General features: G+C 36.2%; 2 protein-coding genes across 3 annotated transcripts; one reads left to right on the forward strand and one right to left on the reverse strand.

Moving 5' to 3' along the window:
* Positions 1 to 10,357: 10,357 nt before the first annotated feature.
* Positions 10,358 to 15,238, forward strand: LOC132181254 (protein ULTRAPETALA 1-like). Its single transcript, XM_059594386.1, has 4 exons — positions 10,358 to 10,741; positions 10,835 to 11,173; positions 12,789 to 13,113; positions 14,815 to 15,238. The coding sequence occupies exons 2-4, from the start codon at positions 10,960 to 10,962 to the stop codon at positions 14,987 to 14,989; spliced, it is 714 nt and encodes a 237-aa protein (XP_059450369.1). The 5' UTR covers positions 10,358 to 10,741; positions 10,835 to 10,959; the 3' UTR covers positions 14,990 to 15,238.
* Positions 15,239 to 18,214: 2,976 nt separating this feature from the next.
* On the reverse strand, positions 18,215 to 23,156 carry LOC132182947 (H/ACA ribonucleoprotein complex non-core subunit NAF1-like). 2 transcript variants are annotated; one of them, XM_059596318.1, is made up of 4 exons: positions 23,005 to 23,156; positions 21,287 to 22,321; positions 19,970 to 20,047; positions 18,215 to 19,605 (listed from the first exon to the last, which is right to left on the reverse strand). In XM_059596318.1, exons 2-4 carry the CDS (start codon positions 22,229 to 22,231, stop codon positions 18,475 to 18,477), a joined length of 2,154 nt encoding a protein of 717 aa, XP_059452301.1. In that variant the 5' UTR covers positions 22,232 to 22,321; positions 23,005 to 23,156; the 3' UTR covers positions 18,215 to 18,474. The 2 variants fall into 2 exon arrangements, with proteins under 2 accessions (XP_059452301.1, XP_059452302.1); XM_059596319.1 differs by lacking the exon at positions 23,005 to 23,156 and adding an exon at positions 22,434 to 22,526.
* Positions 23,157 to 23,559: the final 403 nt, after the last annotated feature.

Here is a 23,559-nt window from a genome sequence, read left to right on the forward strand (position 1 = left end):
AATTTATAAGCATATGTTTCAAAAAATAATTTATTTATAAAAGAAAAGATTTTTTTTTTTTTTTTTAAAAGGAAAAAATCAAATCAAATCAAATTTATAATAATTTTTTTTATAAAAAAAATTTAATTTAAAAAAATTATAGGAAAAATGAAAACGAAAAAATGAAAATCCAATTTATAAGGATAGTTTTTATATTTTTTTGAAGATTTTTTTAAATTTTATTTAAGATATAGATAAAAAAAAATTAAAAAAAAAAGAAACCAATTTATAAGAATGATTTTTTAAAAAAATTAAAATTTTATTTTTAAAATTTATAAGGATATTTTTGTTTTATTGAAACTTTATAAGGGTCATTTTTTGTCTTTTTGTTGTACTTTTCCCAAAATTATATTCTATTTGTATGTTGATTCTTTGGGAAGGAAGCATCCATTAATGAGCTTGAAGCTCTTATCTAACTAATTTGGCAGCATTCTTGAGGTTTAAGTCTTGATAAATGCTTGTTTTAGGTAGAGCAAGGTTTGTTTGTTTAGTGAATTTTGTACTTACATAAGGTAAGTTGGTGTACTTCATGATTAATTGGGGAATTAAAAGGGGATAGAAACCCTCACAATTCTATTGCTTAAATTGTAAGCAATTTAAGACAATAAATGTAAAAAAATTCTTATAAGATTTATATGTTCGAGTAGGTCTTAGGTAGTTCACTCATATGTTGACTTGAGACAAATAAGTCATATAGAAGCTCTCTCACTTTTCTACCTAGCTGCCGGAAAATTGATAGGAATCCAAATTGGAGGGCATACGTGTCCTTGGCACTTAAATTTAGACAACTTATTTAGGGAATTTTCATTATAATTGAGAACACGACACGTTTTAACTTGCATCATGTGCACATAAACACAAGACACAAACTAAATTGAAGTTATACATATTTAAAGATTAATTGAGCGATTCAATAACCATTTAGAATAATTGACCGAGTGTCAAGGTGACGATCGAACGTACTTACAAAAAAAGAAGAGCTTACAAAAGCAGGCCAACGGAAAATAGTTTTGGTGTTTAAGTCAATAAACTTATGAAAGTTCCATTTTTACTTAGTGTAAGTCGCCTTTTATAACAGATCTGTCGTAACGCCAGCTTCTTATCACGTCTTTATTGGAGGTTTCCCTGTTACTATGTTTCCCACTTCCCACGATTCCTACAAGCAATCGCCTCGTGCCGAAGAAGAGGATTTGGGTCAAATGATCAATAAACCGGGTATCGGGTCCACATGCCCAACAAAAACAAAAACTATGGATGCCCTTTGAAATAGGAATGGAAACAATTGGTAACGTCAATTGGCCGCCAATAACTTGCATGATGGTTGCACCTAATGCACATAAAGACACATTATGCGAATCTAAAGGAGATGAAGACGAAGAGTAAATTTTCTGTCCTAGTCCGATAGCCGTGTGTGTATGTTTTCCTTGTCATGAAAGAGTGATTTATTAAATATTATGATTTATTTTTTTATATTGAGGTGTTAAAGTATGATTAACTTTCGATATCATGAAGCATAACTCAAACAATCGATTTTACTATTAAAAAAAAATTGAAATCTCTGTAAGTATTTTCTGTCAAATATGTAATTCTAGCCCTAGCCACACTTAAATAATAAAAAATAAATGAATAAACTGATAAGCATAATTGTATTTTCATTGCATTGTTGTTATCTATAGGTTTGTTTGGGTTTGTGATTTCAAAAAGGGCAAAATTGAGGTTTGGCTTGTTAGAGTTTTTTTTTTTTTTTTTGAGAAATTGTTAGAGTATATTTGAATAATTCTAAAGTTAGGGATTTGATGAAGATTAATTAAGATTATGTTAGCCTAACTTTAAGGATTTTAAAATCGCAGTTTATATATGTGTTTTCAAATCGCAATTTTTTAAAAACACAATTCTAAATAATCTATTTTCTACAATTTAGTTTAAAATTTCACTTTTTGTCTATAAAACCGCAATGACAAATACATGCTCTTTGGAGGATTAATCGTGTCTCTGGCACCGTTTGGCAAGAGCCCCTTACTATTCATCAAAAAAAATTTAACTCTTAACATTCTTATTTTTTTTTTACATTATACAATCATTTGTTTTATTACTATTTAAATAAAAAAAATCATTACAAAACTTTTTTTTTTTTTTTTCACATCAATCAATTTATGTCCACACAGTAACTGTCCAATGTCAAAAATAGCCTCCATATTGAAAGAAATTTTGCTTTATTCGTGAAATCCTTATCACGAATGCAAGTGGTAAACAGAACAAGTCGCATTTTGAGAATTTGTCTGTTTTATATTTAAGAAATTTACTTGTTGAGATAGTTGTAACTCCAAGTAGCGATTCGAATCCAAAGCCATGCTAAGAGTAGAGGAAGGATCAGTGATGGAAGACCACAAAGTCGGGGTGTGGCGGCCGTTCCACCTCCTATGCCTAAGTTAAAATTTATGAAGAGATTAGAGAGAATAATTAAATAGAAATAATACCAAGATGAGAGTAAAAAGAAATTTCATTGTGTGTTTGACGAGGTAGTAGACTATTCCTTTTATAAAGTGTGTGGGTGTATGAGTCGACTCTCACTTGATTCTCAGAAATATGGAGTTTGCTGATCAGGCAGATTCCCTTCGTAACTATCTTTGAAGAGGTTATATGGTGGTTTTGTCTGTATTTGAACTTTGTTTGACGTGATTGGGTTTGTTGGATAGATTCTGACTTTCTTTATTGTTGGACACGTGTAGTTTGTTTAAATTGAATGATCTTAGTGGATTTGTCGAATCCGAGATGCATTAGTGACCCTTTGCTTCGTGGGCCTCTAGCCCCAAGGTGGGGGCATTTAGGCCTTTTAGCACTTGTACAGGTGTTGGGCCTTCTTCAAGCCTTTGAGGCGAAGCCCATTTCACACTAGTACTGACAATCATTCTTGATTTTTATAAAGAATATTCCATTCTGTGTTGAAATCTAAATAGATTTCGTGAGAAACAAATTACCCCATATTACTATTCTGCTGTATTTTTTCACCCTACCAAAGCCAAAGGTGAAAAATGGTCAGATTGGCATTGATACGTTAAACCTAAATTATGTTTGTTCATGTATTTGTTCTTTTTTTTTTTTTTTTAAGATAAATACATTAACAAATAATTCAAAACACAAAAATATATTTAAGAACACTTTTTAAACTAAAAACAACAAATATTTTTTTTTTTAGGAAATTGGGCCAACAAATCATAGGAATGGCTTACAACTCCAAAGCCCATTTGCATGGCGGACCCGATCCCATGAGTTTCTGCCTAGTAGGGTATCCACTCCAATAACAACCCACTCCAATAACAACTGAATCAAAATTATATCCAATCTCACAATATCACCAATGTCCTTGATTTAGAGGAATGGGATCTCAAGACCTAGAACATCGGAAGGGCAATCCCATAATACGATTCGCTCGAAATACAAGTTCAAGTAGTTACATGGGACCTTCTATAAAAGGAAAGCTCCAATCACGTAAAGATGACTTCTTATTGTATCCTACCTTCTTTTTTATACACAATTCGACTTAACCATAGGAATTATCCTTTCCCGGCTCCCACCCACGAGCTCTTCTGTTTACATTTTCCTTTTTTGGGAGGTGTAATTTGATTGGAAATGGAGGGCTAAGAAACTGTTCCAACACTTTTCAAAACTGTTCTAACTTCTAAGAAACTGGCCTTTGAATCAAATTAAGCTTTATGAAATGTTGCCAAAAGCTTTTATATAAATATAAAATATGTGCTGTACTTTATGGTTATTGGCTAGATTGACAGGAAAAAGAAAGAAAGACAGAAGACATTATTGGGCTTTGCGCAGGCTCAGAAGTAAGAGATTTTTGGATAACTCAATCCGTACCTGAAGCCATGACCCCACTATTTGCTGCTCTAAATCCCAAATCAAACTTTAGGCTCTGTTGGCCAATGGGCTCACTTGTACTATTTATCTCAAAATCAACAATTAATGTTTTTATTTTTTATATTATATTAATTATTTTTTGTTATTCAAATAAAAGAATTGTTACAAAATAATATATATATACATATATATATATATATATTTCACTTTTTTATATGAAACGTTTTTACTTTTTTTTTTTTAATTAAATCTAGTATAGTTTCGAGTTATACTGTTCTAAAGTCCAATGGCAAACATAGCCTATATTCTTAGCTGGAATACATCTTGTCCTGATCTGGCTTTGATCAATCTGCCACTTGAGAGGCTTGGAACTTTTGTCATAGAGAAGGGCAGTATGCAATAGCTCATGGCAACCTACTTTGATATCCACACCAACCTAACCTATATATGCTCTATTCAGCTGGAAGTGGGTGTGGTAGGCACCGCCCAAGGGCTGCGTGGAAGCATATGAGTGGTCAAAGCATTTGAACCCACATTTTGAATCCAAGCTGGCATTTTTGAGACTTCTTTGAACTTGTTCATCATTCACCTTTTCGCGACAAAATAACTTTATTTTGTCAAGTCGTTCATCTATATACTCTTATATTTAATAAGATAGGTGAGTTCAATACGAACTCGACATAAAATCAGTAAGTTAAAATTAACCTATATTGCTTTATATCTTTATCTTGACTGAGAACCCTAAAATAGTGAGGTACTAATGAAAAGTCAAAGACTACAGTAATAATGCTGTGCTGGATATACATTTCAAACTGGTAGGCCAACTATATATCAGTCTGGCATGAAGGTTGGTCTTCAAAGGGGGAATCCGAGGGCAAGCAAAATGGCTTTCTTCAAATTCAAAAGCAAGCTTTAGTCAAGATGGCCACCTCCACCTCCAGCAACATTTCTCCATGCGGCAAAAGTTCATGCATAAACAGTATCTCAAAGGGGGGAAATTACATGAAATCAAGGCCTACAATACCTATTTTCATGGGGGTTTTGATTGCTACTGTTAAAAAGTTTGCCATGATTGTGTATTGTTAGAAGCTGTCATACATGTATAGGACACAGTAAACATTTTAAAAGAGGACCATAATTTTATGCAGCACTTGTGAAGGTAATGCAAGCTAGCTTTATTTATTCAATCTAAAGGAGGGAGAGCTGTGCTTTCTTTACTTAATCTAACCAATCATCAAGAGAATCGCATGCCACAGTGAAAAGGGGGAGGCTTTTTTGTTATTCTACCATAAAAGGTGAGACACCCATGTCACTGAATTCAACTCACTTTTCAATAAAATGATGATGGCCGCATCATAACATGATGAGGTACCAACAGAATGCAATCCCCTGAATCAGCAATATTCGTTTGATTAAGAAAGAAAGGCAATTGTGTCTAAAGTTGGCATTATTCCAACAACTTGATCATCATCAATATGCATTCCACTACAAACCAAGCTTCTGTACAAAGCATTGGGGGTGTCTGTTGAATATTTTTATATGCTCTAATATTGTTTCTGTCTTGGACAAATGACAGCAGCTAAGGGAATGATGGTTGTTGACCAGAAAAGTAGTATAGGCAAAATTCTGATCATTATCATAGCAGAAATGGGAAAGTTCTTGCCTGGTGAAATCTAACAGGATCCCTCATTTGAAAAGCTCATGAATTGGTACACTAATTGTGTCCTGGCATGCAACAGATCAGCCTTGTTAGGAGCTCAAAGAGCATGGTTAATTGGGAAGTTTAAGAGAAGATCATTCACGACAAGCATGCAGAGAAGAGGTCAAACTTCATCCATTTTCTTGCACCCCAACTCCTACGCCTCAAGTAACCACTAATCATGAGCAAGAGAGCTTGTTGGTGGATGCCCATAGGGATAGCTCTGATGCTTAAGTAACAAGTAGTATCGTGTTTGAGAAGAAAAATTGAATGCATCAAGTGTGAATTTTGAGCTTAGGGCTAAAAGTCCCGTCTACCTCTTCTAAGCTTACCTTTTATAATATTCTGCGTTAACCGCTTTTTCTCCACGTCCAACGCCCCACTTTCTGTACTTTAGGAATGTGATCTATCTTACATGCTGTTATTAAAATAACAGTATATATGATGTAGTGTAAGTAACGGTCAAGATTGAATCTCAAAAAAATCTCTCTTCATTTTCTCTCTCCTATTAAAAGCTTCTAAAAATAAGTTAACTTTAAGATTCAATTTTAATCGTTGCTTACACTACAACATACATGCTGTTATGCTGTTATTTTAATAACAGCATGTAAGCCAGATCCTTAAGAATGTATTTGACATAGTGGGGACTTGTTGCAATCTAATGTTGTTGGAGCGGACCCCTAGTAGTGTATAGTATGGTCAGACTAGGACCGTGAACCCGTTTACCCCTTACCAATTGGTTTTCTAGGCCATAATTATGCTTCGTAGGCGGCGGGGCTTTGTCGGCCTAATTCCCAGCATTGAGGATGAACTAGGAGCACAAATTGCCGACCCCTGTGCCCTGTAACAAACCAATTTCCATGAAGTAATTTCAACTGTTGTCTGTGTTGATAATGCATGTCTTGTGGCACCTGTGATCGAGTATATATGTTCATGCTTGCCTAGAACTAAAATGGTCCTTTTGGGAGCACATTTTCATAGCCGCAACAAAGCATGAAGTATTAAAGATATTGCAATCATTTACTTCATAATACAATAAATAATGCCATGCATACCTAGAAATTAGTGGCATAGAAAAAGCATTAAAGATATACGGTTCATACACACATATATATATATATATATGACACCCAAAAAGAGGCTAGAGCACCCAAAAAGAGGCTAAAGGTTTCAATATACAAGGCAATTAGTCATACTTTCCAACAACAAAAAAAAAGCAATAAATTGAAAATATTTTTCATAATTTGGTGGATTTCATTTTAAATGGTAAACCAACTTTGGATTTAGTGAATTTGATGGAGTCCAGTCGATTTCTTTTGTCAGATGAAATAAAAAATTATGGACCTTTCCTTTATACCAGGAACTACCACCATTTTTATTTTTATTTTTATGTAATCACGCCAACTGTGATATAAAGTATGTGTATTTTATAGTAGTGTCACCAAGCTTAAGAGTTAAGAGGTATCGTCTCTAAGAAGTAACTTAATCGGTTGGAATTACGTCTAATAAAGCGAAAGTTATTAGTTTGAATTCTTTACCCATTTTGTGTGGACATATAAAAAAAAAAGTTAAGAGGTATTTATTTATTTATATATTTAATTATAAAATAAAGAAATGCTTTAATATAATTATAATTTTGATGAGGGCAGAGCCAGTCCTGTCACTTGTATGCTTGCATAAATAAATAAATAATAACTTACAAAAAAAATAATAAAGATGGGTGGCGCACGTATCAATACCAAAAACTGGCATGCACGTATCAAAAGTGACTGCGATAGGTGTTTTTATCGGGATTCTAGCTTTAAATATAGTTCTGTTTGTTCTGTTCAAATTTTATTTATTTTTAATTAAAAAAAATTAACAAACAGTTTGAACACAAAATAATATTAAAATATTATTCACCTTTGAATTATAAGCAAAACAACCTTCAAAGCACATTATTAAAATGGGTATGTTTGGCCAAAAAAAAAAAAAAAAAACCTTAAAATGGCCTGTACTATTTTTCAAAAAAGTTCTTACTTTTTATATTACATCAATTATTTTTTATTATTATCAAAATAAAAAAATCACTATAAACAATTATTATTATTTTTTAAAAAAACTTTTTTCACATTAATCAATTTCTTCTATAATAAAAAGGTCGAAAACCTTTGCCAAACAGGCCCATTGATGTTCATAATCAGATGGAAGTATATATATATATATAACATATTTTCAGTAAATATTTTGGGAAGATTTTTTTTTTTTCTCAGCATTTTGGAAATGTTATTTGAATAAGAGTATTGTTAGGTTACAAGTTCTTTAGAATCTGACATGCCAGTTCATAACACACTTATCAAGTTGGGCACTTGACTGTGGGTGACGTGACAAAATCACGTAGACTGTCATATCAGTTCAAAAGTCTATATAATACTTATTATATCAGTCGTTAAACAATTAAACATCACGTAAACTTTAACATCAATTTGTAAAAGAAATTATAAACAAAGCTATAATCTAGCTTGTAATCATGTAAGCACAACTAAGCAAGAGGTTTTGGACTTTGGCATCTTCTTTCCTGCCATTGGTATTTGGTAATAAGTCATATTTGTGGAAGCAGCGAGAATAAAATCTTTATAATTATTGCTGACATGTACACATGGCTTTATGCCTTACCACCATATAATGTGTCATGGCCCACATGATTTAAGAGTTCTTCAAATCTTTTTTTATTTTTTAGCCAAGAGTTCTCGAAAGAGTCTCATTACCCATCTCACTTAGTCATACCGATTAATATAACGTATTTCAAATTATTTTTTAACTAGGTGATATGAGAAGGTAATGTTATATATTGTCATTTTTATAAAAAAATCTTATAAAATTGATGTAATTTTTAAAATTATTATTTTTTTCCTATTCAGTTAAAAAAGAAAAAAAGAAATATAAAACAAAAGGGACAAAGTCATCCTTATAGAGTTTGAAAGTATGCCAAATAAATGATATGGCCCGCCAAAATAATAGGTACAGTCAAAAAAGGCCATCAAAGGAGGCAAAATTCTGTAAATGAAACCAAAAATAGATGGAAATGGACGTAAATCGGTGAACGTCTCGAGACACTTCAACCCTATTTGAATTTGTATTATTATTGAATTTTGACCGTGGCGGCCGTATGACTCATTCTTAAACAACGTGTAAAACACAAAGAAGTTTGATGGGGTAGACGGTTTTGATGCACCACCAAACATTTTTGGCCGCATCATTTAGTCTCCCACGCAATGCAAGTCAATGTTAACGTGTAATAAACTTCCACATTAACGCGCTCATGACTCTAAGAATAGAAGGAAACTTTAATAAGATTAGAGTCCTTAATTTGTGATTAGAAAATTCATCATTGTTTTGTTTAATATCGATATTGGGATACAAAATACCAAGTCAATTGTTATATTTGGATTGGACTCAAATGCTCACTAACACCTTTCCTTTTCATAAACCTACCTTTCAAGTGGGTTTCTTGCTTAAAAAATAACTCTTCTTTTGCACTCTTCTTTTGCTCATAGAGTTGTTCATAGTACTACAGTTTTCACTTTTTACTAAACAAAATTGACTTTTTGTAACACTAATATGTAAACCACTAAATAATTAATTTGTCAATCAAATTTTATTGCTTAATTCACACGACACTCATGTGAATTATTGTACGAGTTTATAAGAATTTTTTTAAAAAAATTATAGTACTTAGCATTGTTTTTGTTAAATAAAAAAAAATTAATGTTACTCTTCACACCTATTTATCACATATATTTCATATCTGTTGATATGATTGTTTTAAAACGGTTTTTTTTTTTTTTAAGTGACTAATATGAAACATCATTTTAAAACAAATGTTATCTAGTTTAATTCTAAATACAATTTTGAATAATGCTAGGAACCCTTTTTTTTATCCTATTAAAGCTGATGTGATTTTTAAAATCACCATTAAATTTTAGATGAATTATACTTGCATTTTGAACTAATGATAATTTTGAAAGCCACATCAGCTTTAAGAGGATAAAAAGATGGTTCATAGCATTACTTTACAATTTTATTGTCATTAATACTATTTTTCACACTTATTTATCATATCAATGTTATTTCAGTGAGTAATTCTAGGTGGCCTATTTGTGTTCCACTAAGAATGATGTGGCTATTAAAATTATCTTTTGATCAAAATTCAATAATGATCAATCACAAACCCAATGGTAATTTTAATAGCCACATCATTCTTAGTAGGACACAAGTAAGCCACCTATAATTACTTTATTTCGGTGGTTAACATGATGTATTTTAAGGGTGTGTTTGAGATTGCGATTTCATAGACAAAGTGCGATTTTAAATCAAATCTCATAAAATGAATAGTTTGAGATTGTGTTTTTAAAAAATTGTGATTTGAAAAAAAAAAGAAAAAATCTATGCACAATTTAAAAGGTTAAAGATCAAATTGCGATTTTGCGATCCATTTAGGCAACGCCACGAACTTATGATATCAATTAGTTAAAAAGAATTTATTTAAAATATATTATATTAGTGGATATAATATGAATGTGATAAATAGGTAACAAAAGTAATATTAATCTTTTTACTATTTGAAGTAAAAGCCAAGGGCATTCACGAGAAAAGCGCAACAAACCAAACAAGTAGTGTAGCAGTAAAAAACTACTGACTACACCACACCTATAAAAAAAGAAAAACAACCTCGTCTCCTTCCCATGAGAGTTGAGTTGAGAGGGATTTTCTCCACAAAACCCAATGCCCTGACCCCCAAACAAACACCTCCATCATCTCTCTCTCTCTCTCTCTCTCTCTCTATTTCTCTATCTTTCTCTCTCTTATTCTCATATGTCATATCATGCAAGTAGCACCCTAAGCGCCCTTTAAGCCCCTTCGCCCCACGACATTTGTTTCCCCCCCTTGGCCAGCTCATTCATTCATTCACAGGTCACACAACCCCATCACCAACCCAACCCAACCCCTCCTCTTTCTCTATTACTTTTCTCTCTCTCTCTCTCTCTCTCTCTCCCACTTTCAACGTTTTCTCCACCAGATCTCTCGGAGTGACCCTTTGGAGATGCGCGCTCTTCGACCCTCTTCTCTCTGCCCCTTTATATAGTTTTCTGGGTCTTTCTCTCTTCTACCCAAATACCCATTTTTGTTATTCTGTTTTTGATTCTTTTTGGCTTATTATTGACTTTTTCTTTGATTTCTCTTCAGAATATCTTGTGGGGTTTTCTGGGTTCGGTTGGGTTGCTGTTAAAGGACAGTTTTTTTTTTTTTTTTTCCTTTTTTCCTTTGGTGAGAGAGAGAGAGAGAGAGAGAGAGCGAGCGAGCGAGCGAAAATGGCTAATGGGGTCGAGAGAGAGAGTGAGTTGGTGGTGGTGTTTAGCGATGAGGAGCTGAGAGAGGTGAGTGGGGTGAAGAGAGGCTTGGACTACATAGAGGTCACGTGTGGGTGTACCAGTCATAGGTATGGTGATGCTGTTGGGAGGCTTAGGGTTTTCCAAAATGGTGACCTTGAAATCACTTGTGAATGCACCCCTGGTTGTCAGGAAGGTCTCTCTCTCTCTCTCTCTCTCTCTCTCTCTCTCTCTCTCTCTCCGTCTTCTTTTGCTTTTCTTTGGGAAATGGGTTTTGATTTTTATGCATGTTGGATGTATTTTATGCGTGTGTATATAGAGGTTGTGGTGAACTGGGTTTTGACGTTGATGTGTGTCACTTTCTTTTATTTAATCTGCTTCGGGATATGAGTTCAAGGCGACGGAGAGCCTTGCAAAGTTTTTCGTTTGTCTTTGTGTTACACAGTTTAAGTGTATGTTGTTTTGTCTGAGTGAATGAGTTCTCTTTCATGTTGTAGACAGGATAATGCAGTTATTTAGTTTGATAGCTCCACCCTGATATGGTCCACAGGTCAGATTGAAACATGGTTTCTTTGCCTATTACCGTGGTTATCTTTGAGTAGGTATCTTAGAATGAAACCCACATTATCATTATGGTCGTGATTGCAATGTTTTAGGCTACGTTTCTAAGACATGTTTTAAACTCCCGAGTTCTGTTTTTTTTTGGTTGACAGAGTATAGTGTTGTGGGATGATGTAGCATTGGTTGTATATTTTATGCGCGTTCTTCATGTATTCTGCTTCTTGGTTTCATTGTTATGCTATGATAATTGTCGTTGGCGAAATTTTGGCTTTTCATTTTTGACATTGCCACATCTGGCGGGTGATGCAATGATGATCCGTTTGTTCTTAGGCCTTGATCCTTTCTCGGCGATGATGAAACTTTGAACTTGAATTCTGAGGAGCAAGCATGCCGGGTTTGTCAAGTTAGGATGCGTTTATGCATTTCTTGGTCTGCATGTCCTTTCATTTCCATGATGTAGGTGTCTTGATTGAAGGGTTAAGGCTTGCTGTTGATGACCGAGGATTTAAGAAGGTGCTGTATTCCTCTTTTATGTAGTTGTTGGTATCCGGTTTGCCGGATTAGCGCCTAGAAAATACTGGAGGATTTTCTTCAAGAATTCTTCGTAAAATGCCTAACTTGATTCCTAAAAGGTCATATCCTTTCAACTTGGGTTGGTGACTTGTTTTGATCAGTACTTGAGAAATCAGAAAGCTGGATGCTCTAATAACGATGGTCAATGTTTAGGGGTTGACTGAATAATATGGTTTCTTACCTCCGTCTGAAGGAAACTTGGGACTATAAGGAGGAGAGTTGTTCTGTTTATATGGTTGGTGTGCTCGAGTGAAACATAAAAGTGCTATCTTCTCCCACTCCAAAATTCAGAATTTAAAGGAGGACCACCTGCATGCAACTATCTGTTTCCAACCATTATTCCCTATATGGTGTCAGTTATCTTATCGCTCTTTCAAGTTTCAAGAAAATGTGGTAATATACGACTGGATCAGTTACTTTAGGACTTTATCTTGGTCAACACAATCTTTTTTTGACAATACCCACCAAATTTAACTGTTGTCTTTAAAATATGTGATGTGTTGAACTGGTAGGGATGCAGACCTCTCATGTCTTCTTACTCTGCCTTCTGTATTCATGCGAACACTTTGCTTTCTGTTGTCTATAGCATATACTATATAGTGTTATGTCTGGATCAGGATTTTTTTACATCCTCAATTTCCCCCTCTGATTCTTTTATTAATGCTTTGAATGACCAGACAAGTTGACTCCAGCTGCATTTGAAAAGCATTCTGGAAGAGAGACAGCTAGGAAATGGAAGAACAATGTTTGGGTCATAGCTAATGGGGAGAAGGTTCCATTATGTAAGACGGTGCTGCTCAAATACTACAACCAAGCATCAAAAAATGCTAATGGATCCCACAGATCCCAAAACGGGCGAGTTTGTCATCGGGATGAGTTTGTTGGCTGTACTAAGTGTAACAAGGAGCGCAGGTTCCGGCTGCGGACAAAAGAGGAGTGTCGGATTCATCACGATGCTTTGGCAGATGTGAATTGGAAATGTTCCGATCTGCCATATGACAAGTATGTTTGCCCCTTATATTGAATGAATGCTTCTTTTAGTATTCTTGAGTAAATAATGTTGAATTCTGTTCTTTTGATATATTAAGCCATTAACCATTAGGAACATGTTGCTGATTTTTTCCCTTTACCCCTAGAGAATAGGTATATATCTTGACACATCAATGCATATATTAAGACTGACGTGATACTATTTTTGACTTGGTGATTGCAGATTATTTATATTTTTCTAAGGGCTTCATTAGATGCTCGTTCACTGTGTTTGTCTGTTTACTCTTTCTCTGCTCATTGCTGTCATTTGTTGTAGAATTGTCTTTTCCACTTAGGATGCCTTCATTCTTTTCACCAAAGCAGCATCTTCTATATTAGCTTTTATGTAATCTGGATGGTTGCCATTTTTATTTCTGTATTGATAGTTGAAGATGCAAGTTTTGTTGATAGATTTAGGGAACCTGGTCTTGTTAGTTTTGGAGTGTAGCCATGTTGTCTGATTTGTCAAAGTAGTAAACATCAAAATCTAGAAGATTATTTTTTTGGTGAGTTGACTAAAGCGTGAATGGAAATTTACTAAGTGATTTTAGTTGATATGAGAGGGCTTTATAGAAACCTTTGCAAGCTTCCACAATTTCACATGAAGGATACAGAAATAATTCTTAAACATCTGAAATCTTGACTTTGGTTCTCCGTGTGATAGAATATAAAATTGGGTTAGCTCTTCTATACTGTTATGTCTTCTAGATGGAATGTGGATGATCCTGCACTCTCCATTTGGGAGAAAGCTAACTGATATGGACCTCTGTGAGCATATTTCTGCATCCTCATAATTAAAGGGGAACTTTCAATACCTCTGTGGTCTCAACCTCTTACCTAACCTTTTGATTAGAAAAAACAGTCTCTGCCTCTCAGGCACTTAAAACCACAATGCTATCTAAAGGTTGAGGACCATCATAATAAGTGGTAGCTGGGTGTTTTATTCAACTTAGTGTGTAGCTTCTCCATGCTTCCAGCGCCAGGAATTTTGCGTGGTTTTTATTTACTGTATCAATTTCGGCTAATTTCAGGTTGTCGTTCTATTGATATTTCCTAGAACCTTTAAATGATTTATTGTCATAGATACGCACCAGTGTCTGAACCGCCATTGTAGGGGGTGTGATGTTTTAATGCGAGTGGTGTTTGTAGAGTTTCAATAAAACGGCAATGAGAATAGGACTCTCTAAGGTGTCTTTAAAGGAGATGTGCAGCGGCAACAATTATTGGTAGGTACTAGCTTGTGAGTGCTATTTGTAAGTGTAGTAGCATATGTGAGGTGAGCCCAATTGTTGGGATTAAGGTCTAGTATGTTGAATTTAGCAACTGAACCTCATTGAATGGATGAAATATAAAAAAGTAACAGAAGATGAAAAAGAGATGAATCTAAAAAAGGGGGATCGGGTTGGGGGTAGGGAATCTGGTAACTATGAGAGATGCCAGCCATCTTGATGTCAGCTATCTTGCACTAGATGCCCCATTAGAAGCCTTATGAAGATATTATACTAAGAAATGTCTTTCTTCATATGGCTTGCCTTATTCAAAATGTGATGGATAACAGATACAGCCTCACCACCCCCACCACACATTCAAATCTCTGTATGCACACTGCTGCTATAATTTTTGGTTAAATAAATTCGATAATGAATAATGTGAACAACTGCTTTCTGTATTCAGAATTACATGTGATGATGATGAAGAGCGAGCAAGCCGCAGGGTGTACAGGGGCTGCACCCGGTCTCCAACATGCAAGGGCTGCACTTCTTGTGTGTGTTTTGGATGCGAAATCTGTCGTTTCTCAGATTGCAGCTGCCAGACTTGCATCGACTTCACTAGAAATGCAAGAACTTGAGTCTCCAAAGCAAACCCTTCGACCTTGATATTCCCCCCCTTGGTCTGGGTTCTTTGCCCATTCAAGCCCCCCCACCAAGATTTAAAAAGAGGCACTCAGTGACATTGTCTTCTTCCTTACATTGGAAATGAACTTCCAGTCCCTGGGTTCATCAGTGTTCGCTGTTCTCATCGACTGGTTTAGAACTTTCAAATTCAGTAATTTATTCCCATCATTTACATATTTGGCATGTGTGTGATTTATTTCTTTTTCCATCCATTATTTAATTTATTTATCGTTTTCTAGGGAGCTCTATTGATGTAGAGGTTCCAATTTCATTTTAGATTTTGGCATAAATATGCCCAGCAGAGATGCATTCTTTTGGGTACCTTAACATAATGTCTAGCACTTGTCAAACAACTGAAGCAAAAACAGAGATGAGTTCTTTGCTCTTTTTTCTTTTAGCAGCTATGCTTCAAGGTAAAGGGAAGGTGCTGATTTAGATTATTAGTGAATGGCTTAAAATGATCCGATTGTGTAATTGGGTTATATTACTAAAACTAATAGGTGCTACCTCTCCTAAAGATGTCATTGAATTCCCTCTTAGTGGTCAAGGCTTGCAAGGAGTTTGAATCAATAACTAGAGCATTGATACTCTTTTAATTCATTTATCAGATTTAAGTTTTTTATTTTAGTGGTGATACGAAAATTCACTTAAATTAAAATGGGTGTAAAGAGTTGCATTACAATAGCTATTATGCCCAAAGAGCAACATGATTTAAACCATTTTAGGATTGAGATTCCTACAATACTTATTGCAATGAGTGTAATAGCTTTAATTAATCTCATTTAATATGAAGAATAATGATTTAGTGAACACCGACGTGCATGAACAGTGTGTATGCCGATGTTATACTATCATAAAATATAATTAAAATAATATTTAAACAGTAAAATTCATGAACAGTATATATATAACACCGGTGTGCATACTGTTTATGCACGCCGGTGTTCACTAAATCACTATTCTAATATGAATGGTCTAAAAATTGCAACATTATCTAAATTTTTTGCTTCTAACAACCTCTCCTTCACACATGGCCGTCGCCTTCCCCTTGCTCCTTCACCACCGTCAAACTGCTATTCTGACATCTCTCATCATTATCTTATTGCATCGTGATCAAACTATCTTTAGCGGTTAAAATGGTAGTTTGGCTATCCCAACTAGTTTGTGGGGAGAGTTGTTGAACTACCCTTTGTGCCCAAGGGTGTGGTCCAATTGCTCCCAATTGGTTTTTCTAGCTTTTTACCATCAATTTCTAGTTACTTTGTATATTTGGCAACCCGGAACCCATGAACCGCCTCGACCTCCAAGCCTTGAAACCCTAGGTGCACAAATCCAACTGCCTCTACTCCCCCTTCTCATCCTCAACCATCGCTGAGCCTTCACCTCACATGACAAGGCCGAGAACAATGAGTTGGGGCCAAATGTATCATAGTGGCCACAAAACATAAGGTCGATGGGCAAATAATTGGTACATACGCTACTTATGGATGGTGTGGTTGAAAGGAGGGGGGAGGGGAAAGGGATTGGGATTGGGATTGGGATTGGGGGAGGGAAAACTTGCGTAAGAAGAGGTAAAGAGGGGAGTGACAACAAGAAGAGAATCACATGAGTTAGGTATAATTCAGTAGTTAAAGTAGATTGTTCAACTACCCCCGAAAGTTAGTTGAAGTGGTCAAACCACCTCTTTTGGCTATTTAAGGGTGGTTCGGCCACCCTACATGATTGGATGATGATGGGAAAGGTGACAGGATAGGAGCTTAACGATTGTGAAAATGTGGCGGCAGAGCAGAGGGAGATAACGATGGGCGAAGATGTGAGGTTTTTAAATGCAAAATTTTGTAGATGTGGTAATTTTTGGGTGGCGTAGAATTATTGTACTTCGTGAAATACCTTAAGCATTGCAAGGGATCTCGATCCACCATTTTATCATTCTTGTAGAAATTGAATAGGCCATTCTATTTGTCAAGATCTACTTTTCTAGTCTCTCATTCTTGCTGCAGTTGAGGACCTGGTCAAACATATAGTTGAGATATAGTAGGGGTAGAAAGAAATTTACACACAAAAGCTTACAAACTGATGTGGTAGTGACATGGCATTACCATGTGACGTGTGAGAAGATGGATTTGTAAAAGAATATTAGCTCGTGACAAAGCTTTGAAACATAACATTATAGACCAAGAAAATCGGGCGGGAGAAATCAACAACAACATTGGACCTGAAACAACATCGGGTTTCAAAACTGTTTGCTTCTCTGTACCCATGGCAACTATTTTACTGAGGGCCAATTAATCTTTAGGTAACTGATTGACGCTGTCACATAAGCAGAATAAGATAATAATGAAATAAAAGTGTAGTTTATAATATTATGCAAAGATTCATAATTTTTATTTTCTCTGTTCTTCCTCAACTCTCCTGACGACCAAATAAAACCTAGAAAGAAACATTTGATGAAGAAAAACATAACAAGCTAAGTTGAGCTTCCCACCCATCACCGACCATACAAAACAGACAGTTCGTCAAAACTTTCTTTTCGATCCCAATTTTCTTCTCACCAACCAAACAGTACCAGAAGAAAATTCAAACAGAAAACACATAACTGAGCTGAGCTTCTCATCCATCAAAAGCTTAACCAAAACAACAACAAAACCAGTGACTTTCATCACCAAAGACAACCTAATTGAACTTCCAAACAAACAAAAATGCAAATACCAAACCAATCAAATACGTAAAAGAGCTAGTGCTTCGAGCGACTTTTTTGTTAGATAACGAGGAACTAGAGCACCGGAATCTGATGCAGTCGCACAAAATGGGCATCCTTTGCCGGAACACGGCAAAACACCAACCAACCGAGCTGAGAGTTTGAGAAGACAAAGCGAAGAACATTGGCAGACCATTATAGTACGGTGTTTTGTTTAGCTGTGATTTTATCTGAGAAGAAAAAAATGACAAGAGGGAGAGACCCTGTGTGCATACAAACGACAATCACTGTACGTAATCCAGCTCTGAATCTATGCGTGTTCATGTAAGTTGTAACTAAAGGGCTTAATTTAAGCGTGGATTTATTTTTTGTTTTTAACCGACGTGGCAGTGCCACATCACTGTGTAAGTTTGTGTGTAAATCGCTTTGTACTCCTAGCATTTCTCTATACGGTCATCTACCTCCTTTCATTATAACAGAGTTAAATCCAAGAAAAAGGAGATGAGATTACAAAACAGCTGTTATAAAAGATTACAAAAAAAAAAAAAAAAAAAAGCTACCCGGCTGCCTATGTTACAGGACCAACAAACGCAAGCATTTGCACATGGGAAATATTTTCTCAACGTCTTATCAAAAGCACTTGAAACACGCATGAACCAAGAAACCCCAAAATTGCAATGGCCGTAGCCTATTAGAAGTTAAAACTCACGGCATTCCAATGCAGTGGAACACGGAAAGCCATCATTTGGACTGCTGCCAACCTCTCCCACCTGCAAAACGTCCACCCCCTCGCCGATATGGTTTCCTTCCACGACTATAAGATGCGCCGCGATTAATTTGCTGGGGAGCTTCAACATTGCCTGGAGAAAAACCTGATTGTTGCATATTTAAGTTTTGTTCAACTTGTAACCCATTTGACAAAATTCCTTGTTCTCCCACATTCATTGATGGGTGAGTAAATTGACCCTGTAAACCCATCCCAAATGTCCTTTGATTGAAGGCATTTTGAGCCACAAGGCCTGGTGCATATGTGGGTAAGAGAGCAGCATGAGGTGGCATCTGACTAGGATCAAACTGCTGCTGAAATGGCATTCTGTTTAGCATGGGCATCTGATGCATATGAGGATTCTGTGAGAGCCAAGGCATACTATTAGTTGGAAATCCATTAGGAAAGAAAGCATTCTGTGGTGGCTGAAACGGCATCCCATTTGTCCAAACTCCATTAGAAGCGTCAAAACCAACCGCCTGTGGTGCAGATGGAAATGGTGGAACTATGCCAGTCCCACCAACAAAACCTTGTCCTAGGGCAGATGATGATGAACAATGGCCCTGATTAAGAAATCCTGCAGCAGGTGAGAAATTATGCTGGTTTTGGGTGGGTGGCGGCTGACCAGCACCTATCTGTTGTGGCCGCGATGAAGGTTGAGCATTTCTCCAGGGCCCATCCCTATTTTTTACACCCTTTCCGTTGTTTTTCTTGTTTCTAACTTTCTGGCCATCCAGGCCCCTCTTTGTCATTTTTTGCATTCTCCTGTATTCAGCCTCTCTCTCATCATCTGAGAACTCTGCCTCATCTGACATCTCTTCATCATTTGCACCAGATGCATCATACCCTCTCTTGTAGAGATCCTTGTCATTGAGCACATGATGGGCAAATTCTTGAACAAAGGAGATTGAAGAGCCTGCATGGATCCCAGATGGGACTTCACTTTCTGAATTATATCTTACCTTATAGTACGGGTTTTTGACAGGTCCAAAGATTTCATCCACCAGCCCCAACGGGGATCTACTTTCAGTTATCCAGAGGATAGAACCCTCACTAAGAGGGTTGTGCTCCTCAACTCCTTCTACTATGACTTGGGCGCCAATAATCTGTAAATTCATAAATAACATCATCAAATTGATCTAGCCAACAGTATTTCAAGATCAATAAAAGGCTGCTTAAAGGTTCATCCAGCTCCTAAAAGCAGTGACATTTAAGTGGTCAACAGAACAGAGTTTATGTAATTATATAAGGTTCTATTATCATAATTATAGGTCATATGCTTATGCCAATAAGCTCAAGCTCACATGACATCTCCTTCTCCCATAAGAACAGGGTGGAACCGTGGAGGGTGGTGTTGTCCATTCAAAACCCATCAATTGTGTAACTCGTCAATCAGAAATTTTAAATAAGATCAAATAAAATAAAATCAGGGAAATCAAGGTCATATGCTTATAGCTTCCATGAGCTCACCGATAAGACAACTCCCACAGGTAGCATCTGATGATGCGGTTGCAGGGTCACATCAACTGGAGGAACTGGAGGGAGGACCTGTAAATTCAATACAAGTTATTGCAGCTGATATGTTACAGCGAAAGCCCCAAAATTAGCTTCATAATGGTATATAGCAAGCAATCCTAAAATATAAAGGAAGATATGGGTTTCTTTCTTTGTGTATCACGTGTTAGAAGAAATCAGAAAATAGAAGTTGCTAAACTTACTTTGTTCACATCATGATCAACATGTTTCCAAAGTTACTTTTAACAGGTCAGGTAGCCCAGGTTAACCAACATCCAACACTTGCATAGACTGAGAACAACTACTAGTCCCACGTTGGACCAAGTGAAATTTGGGATGACACGTGAGTCTCAAATGTTATGCCAGGAAATTGCCCAGGAAAATGGGAATGCCATGTATCTAAGTGAAATTTGGTCTTTCTTTTAAGAGCTAATCCACAATTTACAAATATATATGACAATTTTATTTTCATTGTTGCTGATAGTGTACCACAATACTTCCTAAGATAACTAATTCTAATTCAAATGATGAGTCTACATTGATTCTTATACAAGAAAAGATTTACTTTGTCTTACAAACTTCTGTTACAAAATAAATGCTTGAGTTCCCATAAGTGCCACAATAAAGTTTTGGGGCCTACACTAGACAAGATCAACATATAAAAATTACTCTGACAATTAAGAAAGCCTCTAGGAATTTCCAATATTAACAAGTGCACACAATTGCTCATGCAGAGCGAGCCCTAAATCAGAGAGACGTACTTTTCTTTTTGATAAGAGAGCCCTAAACATTACTGTCTTGTTTTCTCTTACTGATGAGAGTATCAACCCTTCCATTCCCAGTAAAATCAAATAAGCATGAAATTAGGCAGTAGAAATTGACTCCTTGAGAAAGGTAGTTATTTAGCAAGGCACAAATTGAGATAATGCTCAAAATAATAAGCTCCTAGGCAATGATTAGTAGACTCTACAGCCACTCTAAAATCAGCCAATTAATTTTTACATTCATAAGGTCGATGCGGGATATGATTAGATTGCTGCCATGGACACCAAGTATCCTTGAAAAACTAAAAGGTGCAGATATGAAGATCCATCCCAACCTACAACAGCAAAACCTACCAAAGCATTTATAACCATCTATCTGGTCAAACATGAACAATTTCAGTGAACACTATCGCAAGAAATACACATGTGTTCCTCGAGCTTCAAAGAACGCAAAATCAGGCATACAGAACCAATTTACAGACACAAATCAAATGTGACATTTGGGTACCTCAAGCTCATTCGCAGATCTAATGGGTCCTTTTGCAGCACCACCTCCATCCTCATCACCATCCTCATCAACATCACTCCAACCAACCATTACCACTCCATCATCTTCATTGTTTTCCTCCTCCTCCTCCTCCTCCTCCTCCCCATCATCATCGTTAGTCCCCCCAACCATCTCCTGCTCATCAACATCCCTTATCTCACCTTCTTCAACTTCACCTGCCTCATCGGCGCTCCTCTTCACCTCCACCTCTACTTCCTTTTTCTCCTCCTCATCATCATCATCATCACTACTGCCACTACTAGAAGCTGCCGTGGACGAAGATGAACTCTCACTCTTAGACTCCGAACTTCCACTCTCATCCCCGTCACTTTCTATCTCACTCTTCACATCATTCCCATTACCAATTCCCGAATTCACAGACTCACCAACCAAAGTAACCTTCCCCATCTCTTGCTCAATACAACAACCCAAATTCCTCAACTTTTCACACTCCCCCTCCTCCACCTTCACCGCACAGCCAGACCTACCAACAGTTGGCTCACACCCACGAACAACTGGCTCAGACCCAGCAACATTTAGCTTCAACGCATTACTAGTTGGCTCAGACCCACAAACAACAGTTGGCTCAGATCCACGAACTGGCTCAGACCCATCAACATTTAGCTTCGACGCATTACTAGTTGGCTCAGACTCATGTGGAATCTGTTCTTGAACAAGCTCAGTGGGCTTCTCAGTAGCCCCATACTCAGCCTTTCCTATATCATCCATATCTGGGATTGTTATATCCTCAAACCAATCCTTTATAGAATCAAAATCTAGGAAAGAATCAGAGAATGAAAATTCTGTGGATTTGGTGTCGAAAGAGTCAAGTGAGTTGCTTGAATTCTTGAGCCTTGGAGCTTGGTCAAGGTCATCAATGGAGGGTTTAGAGATAAACCCTACCATTTCCAAAAAGAGAAAAAATCATGGATGTATCAGTCACTTCCTCGAAGTAGATAGTATGTCCCAGACTTGCTGTGTTTACAAGATGATCAACTGCAGAATTTGAGATCAACATAAGATATAATTAAAAATAGAATAATACAGTTTCACTATATGAACATAATAGGTTCAATTCAAAGACAGTTATATAGCAATTTGGACATACACATGTAAATTGCAGTCCAGACAACCATTCATTGCCTTCTAAAAGCGCATCTGTATCAGAAACATGAGCACTGGTATAGGAACTTTTCCTAATGGCTCCACACATCAGAAAACACGACCCCCAAAATAACCCAAAATTACAATACATAACAAATACAAAATAGCACAATAGTAAAGAACAAACCTTGAATCAAAAAACACAAAATCCCAGAAACCCAAAACCCCAAATCAAACAGAAAACAACAAAAGAAGACCGATGTGATTACTGCATACATAGCTGCAATCAAAATTGAAACACCTAAACTAATCAATTTATCTTCAATTTGCTAGTTTTTTCTTCCTAGGAACCCCTCAACTAATCAATTTATCGAGCTTAGTTGATTGACGGATCATTTAAGCACCTACAGAATCAGTACCACATTCTAAACCAAATTCAACTTCATACCTTATAAGAAAAATTCCCCTTTCCCTCCCTTCATACCAAATTCAAGGAAACAGTATTCCCTGGTTTAATAAGAATGCGAGTGCCTGTGTGTGAGAGAGAGAGAGAGAGAGAGAGAGAGAGAGAGTACCTTCAAAAGGCGGAGAACGAGGGAATATTTGGAGCACCGGCAACGGTGGACGTGCGGCGGTGGACAACGGTGATTAGGGTTTAAGAGTGAGAGTAAGGGGGAGTTGGATGAGAGAGAGAGAGAGAACAGCTGTGCTTAGGGTTTATGTTTTTTTTTTTTTTTTTGGGTTATGTTCTTAGGGTTTAGTGTTTTTTTTGGGAGTGTGTCCTTTTTTTTTTTTTGCAGCAGTCAGCACGCTTTCTTTAGGTTTTAGTAGGCACTAACCGTACTAATTGCTTTTGAAGGCACGTCAAAACCGCTAACTTTTATATATATATATATATATGAAATGAGTTTTGGTGTTTAAAATTTTAAATATGTATAAAAATTTAGAAATGATAACGTATATAGTATGATAATATCATATTATTATAGAAATGACATTGTTTTAGTGTTTTTTTTTTTTTTTTTTTATAAATGCAAAATTGCTTCTTGTGGTTGGCCCAAATTACAAATTTTAAAATTATTTTTTAAAAAAAAAAATTTCTTTGGCTGGGTGTTGCATCAGAAAACGGA

The sequence above is a fragment of the Corylus avellana genome, chromosome ca5 (assembly GCF_901000735.1).
Source record: "Corylus avellana chromosome ca5, CavTom2PMs-1.0".
Lineage (NCBI taxonomy): Eukaryota > Viridiplantae > Streptophyta > Magnoliopsida > Fagales > Betulaceae > Corylus > Corylus avellana.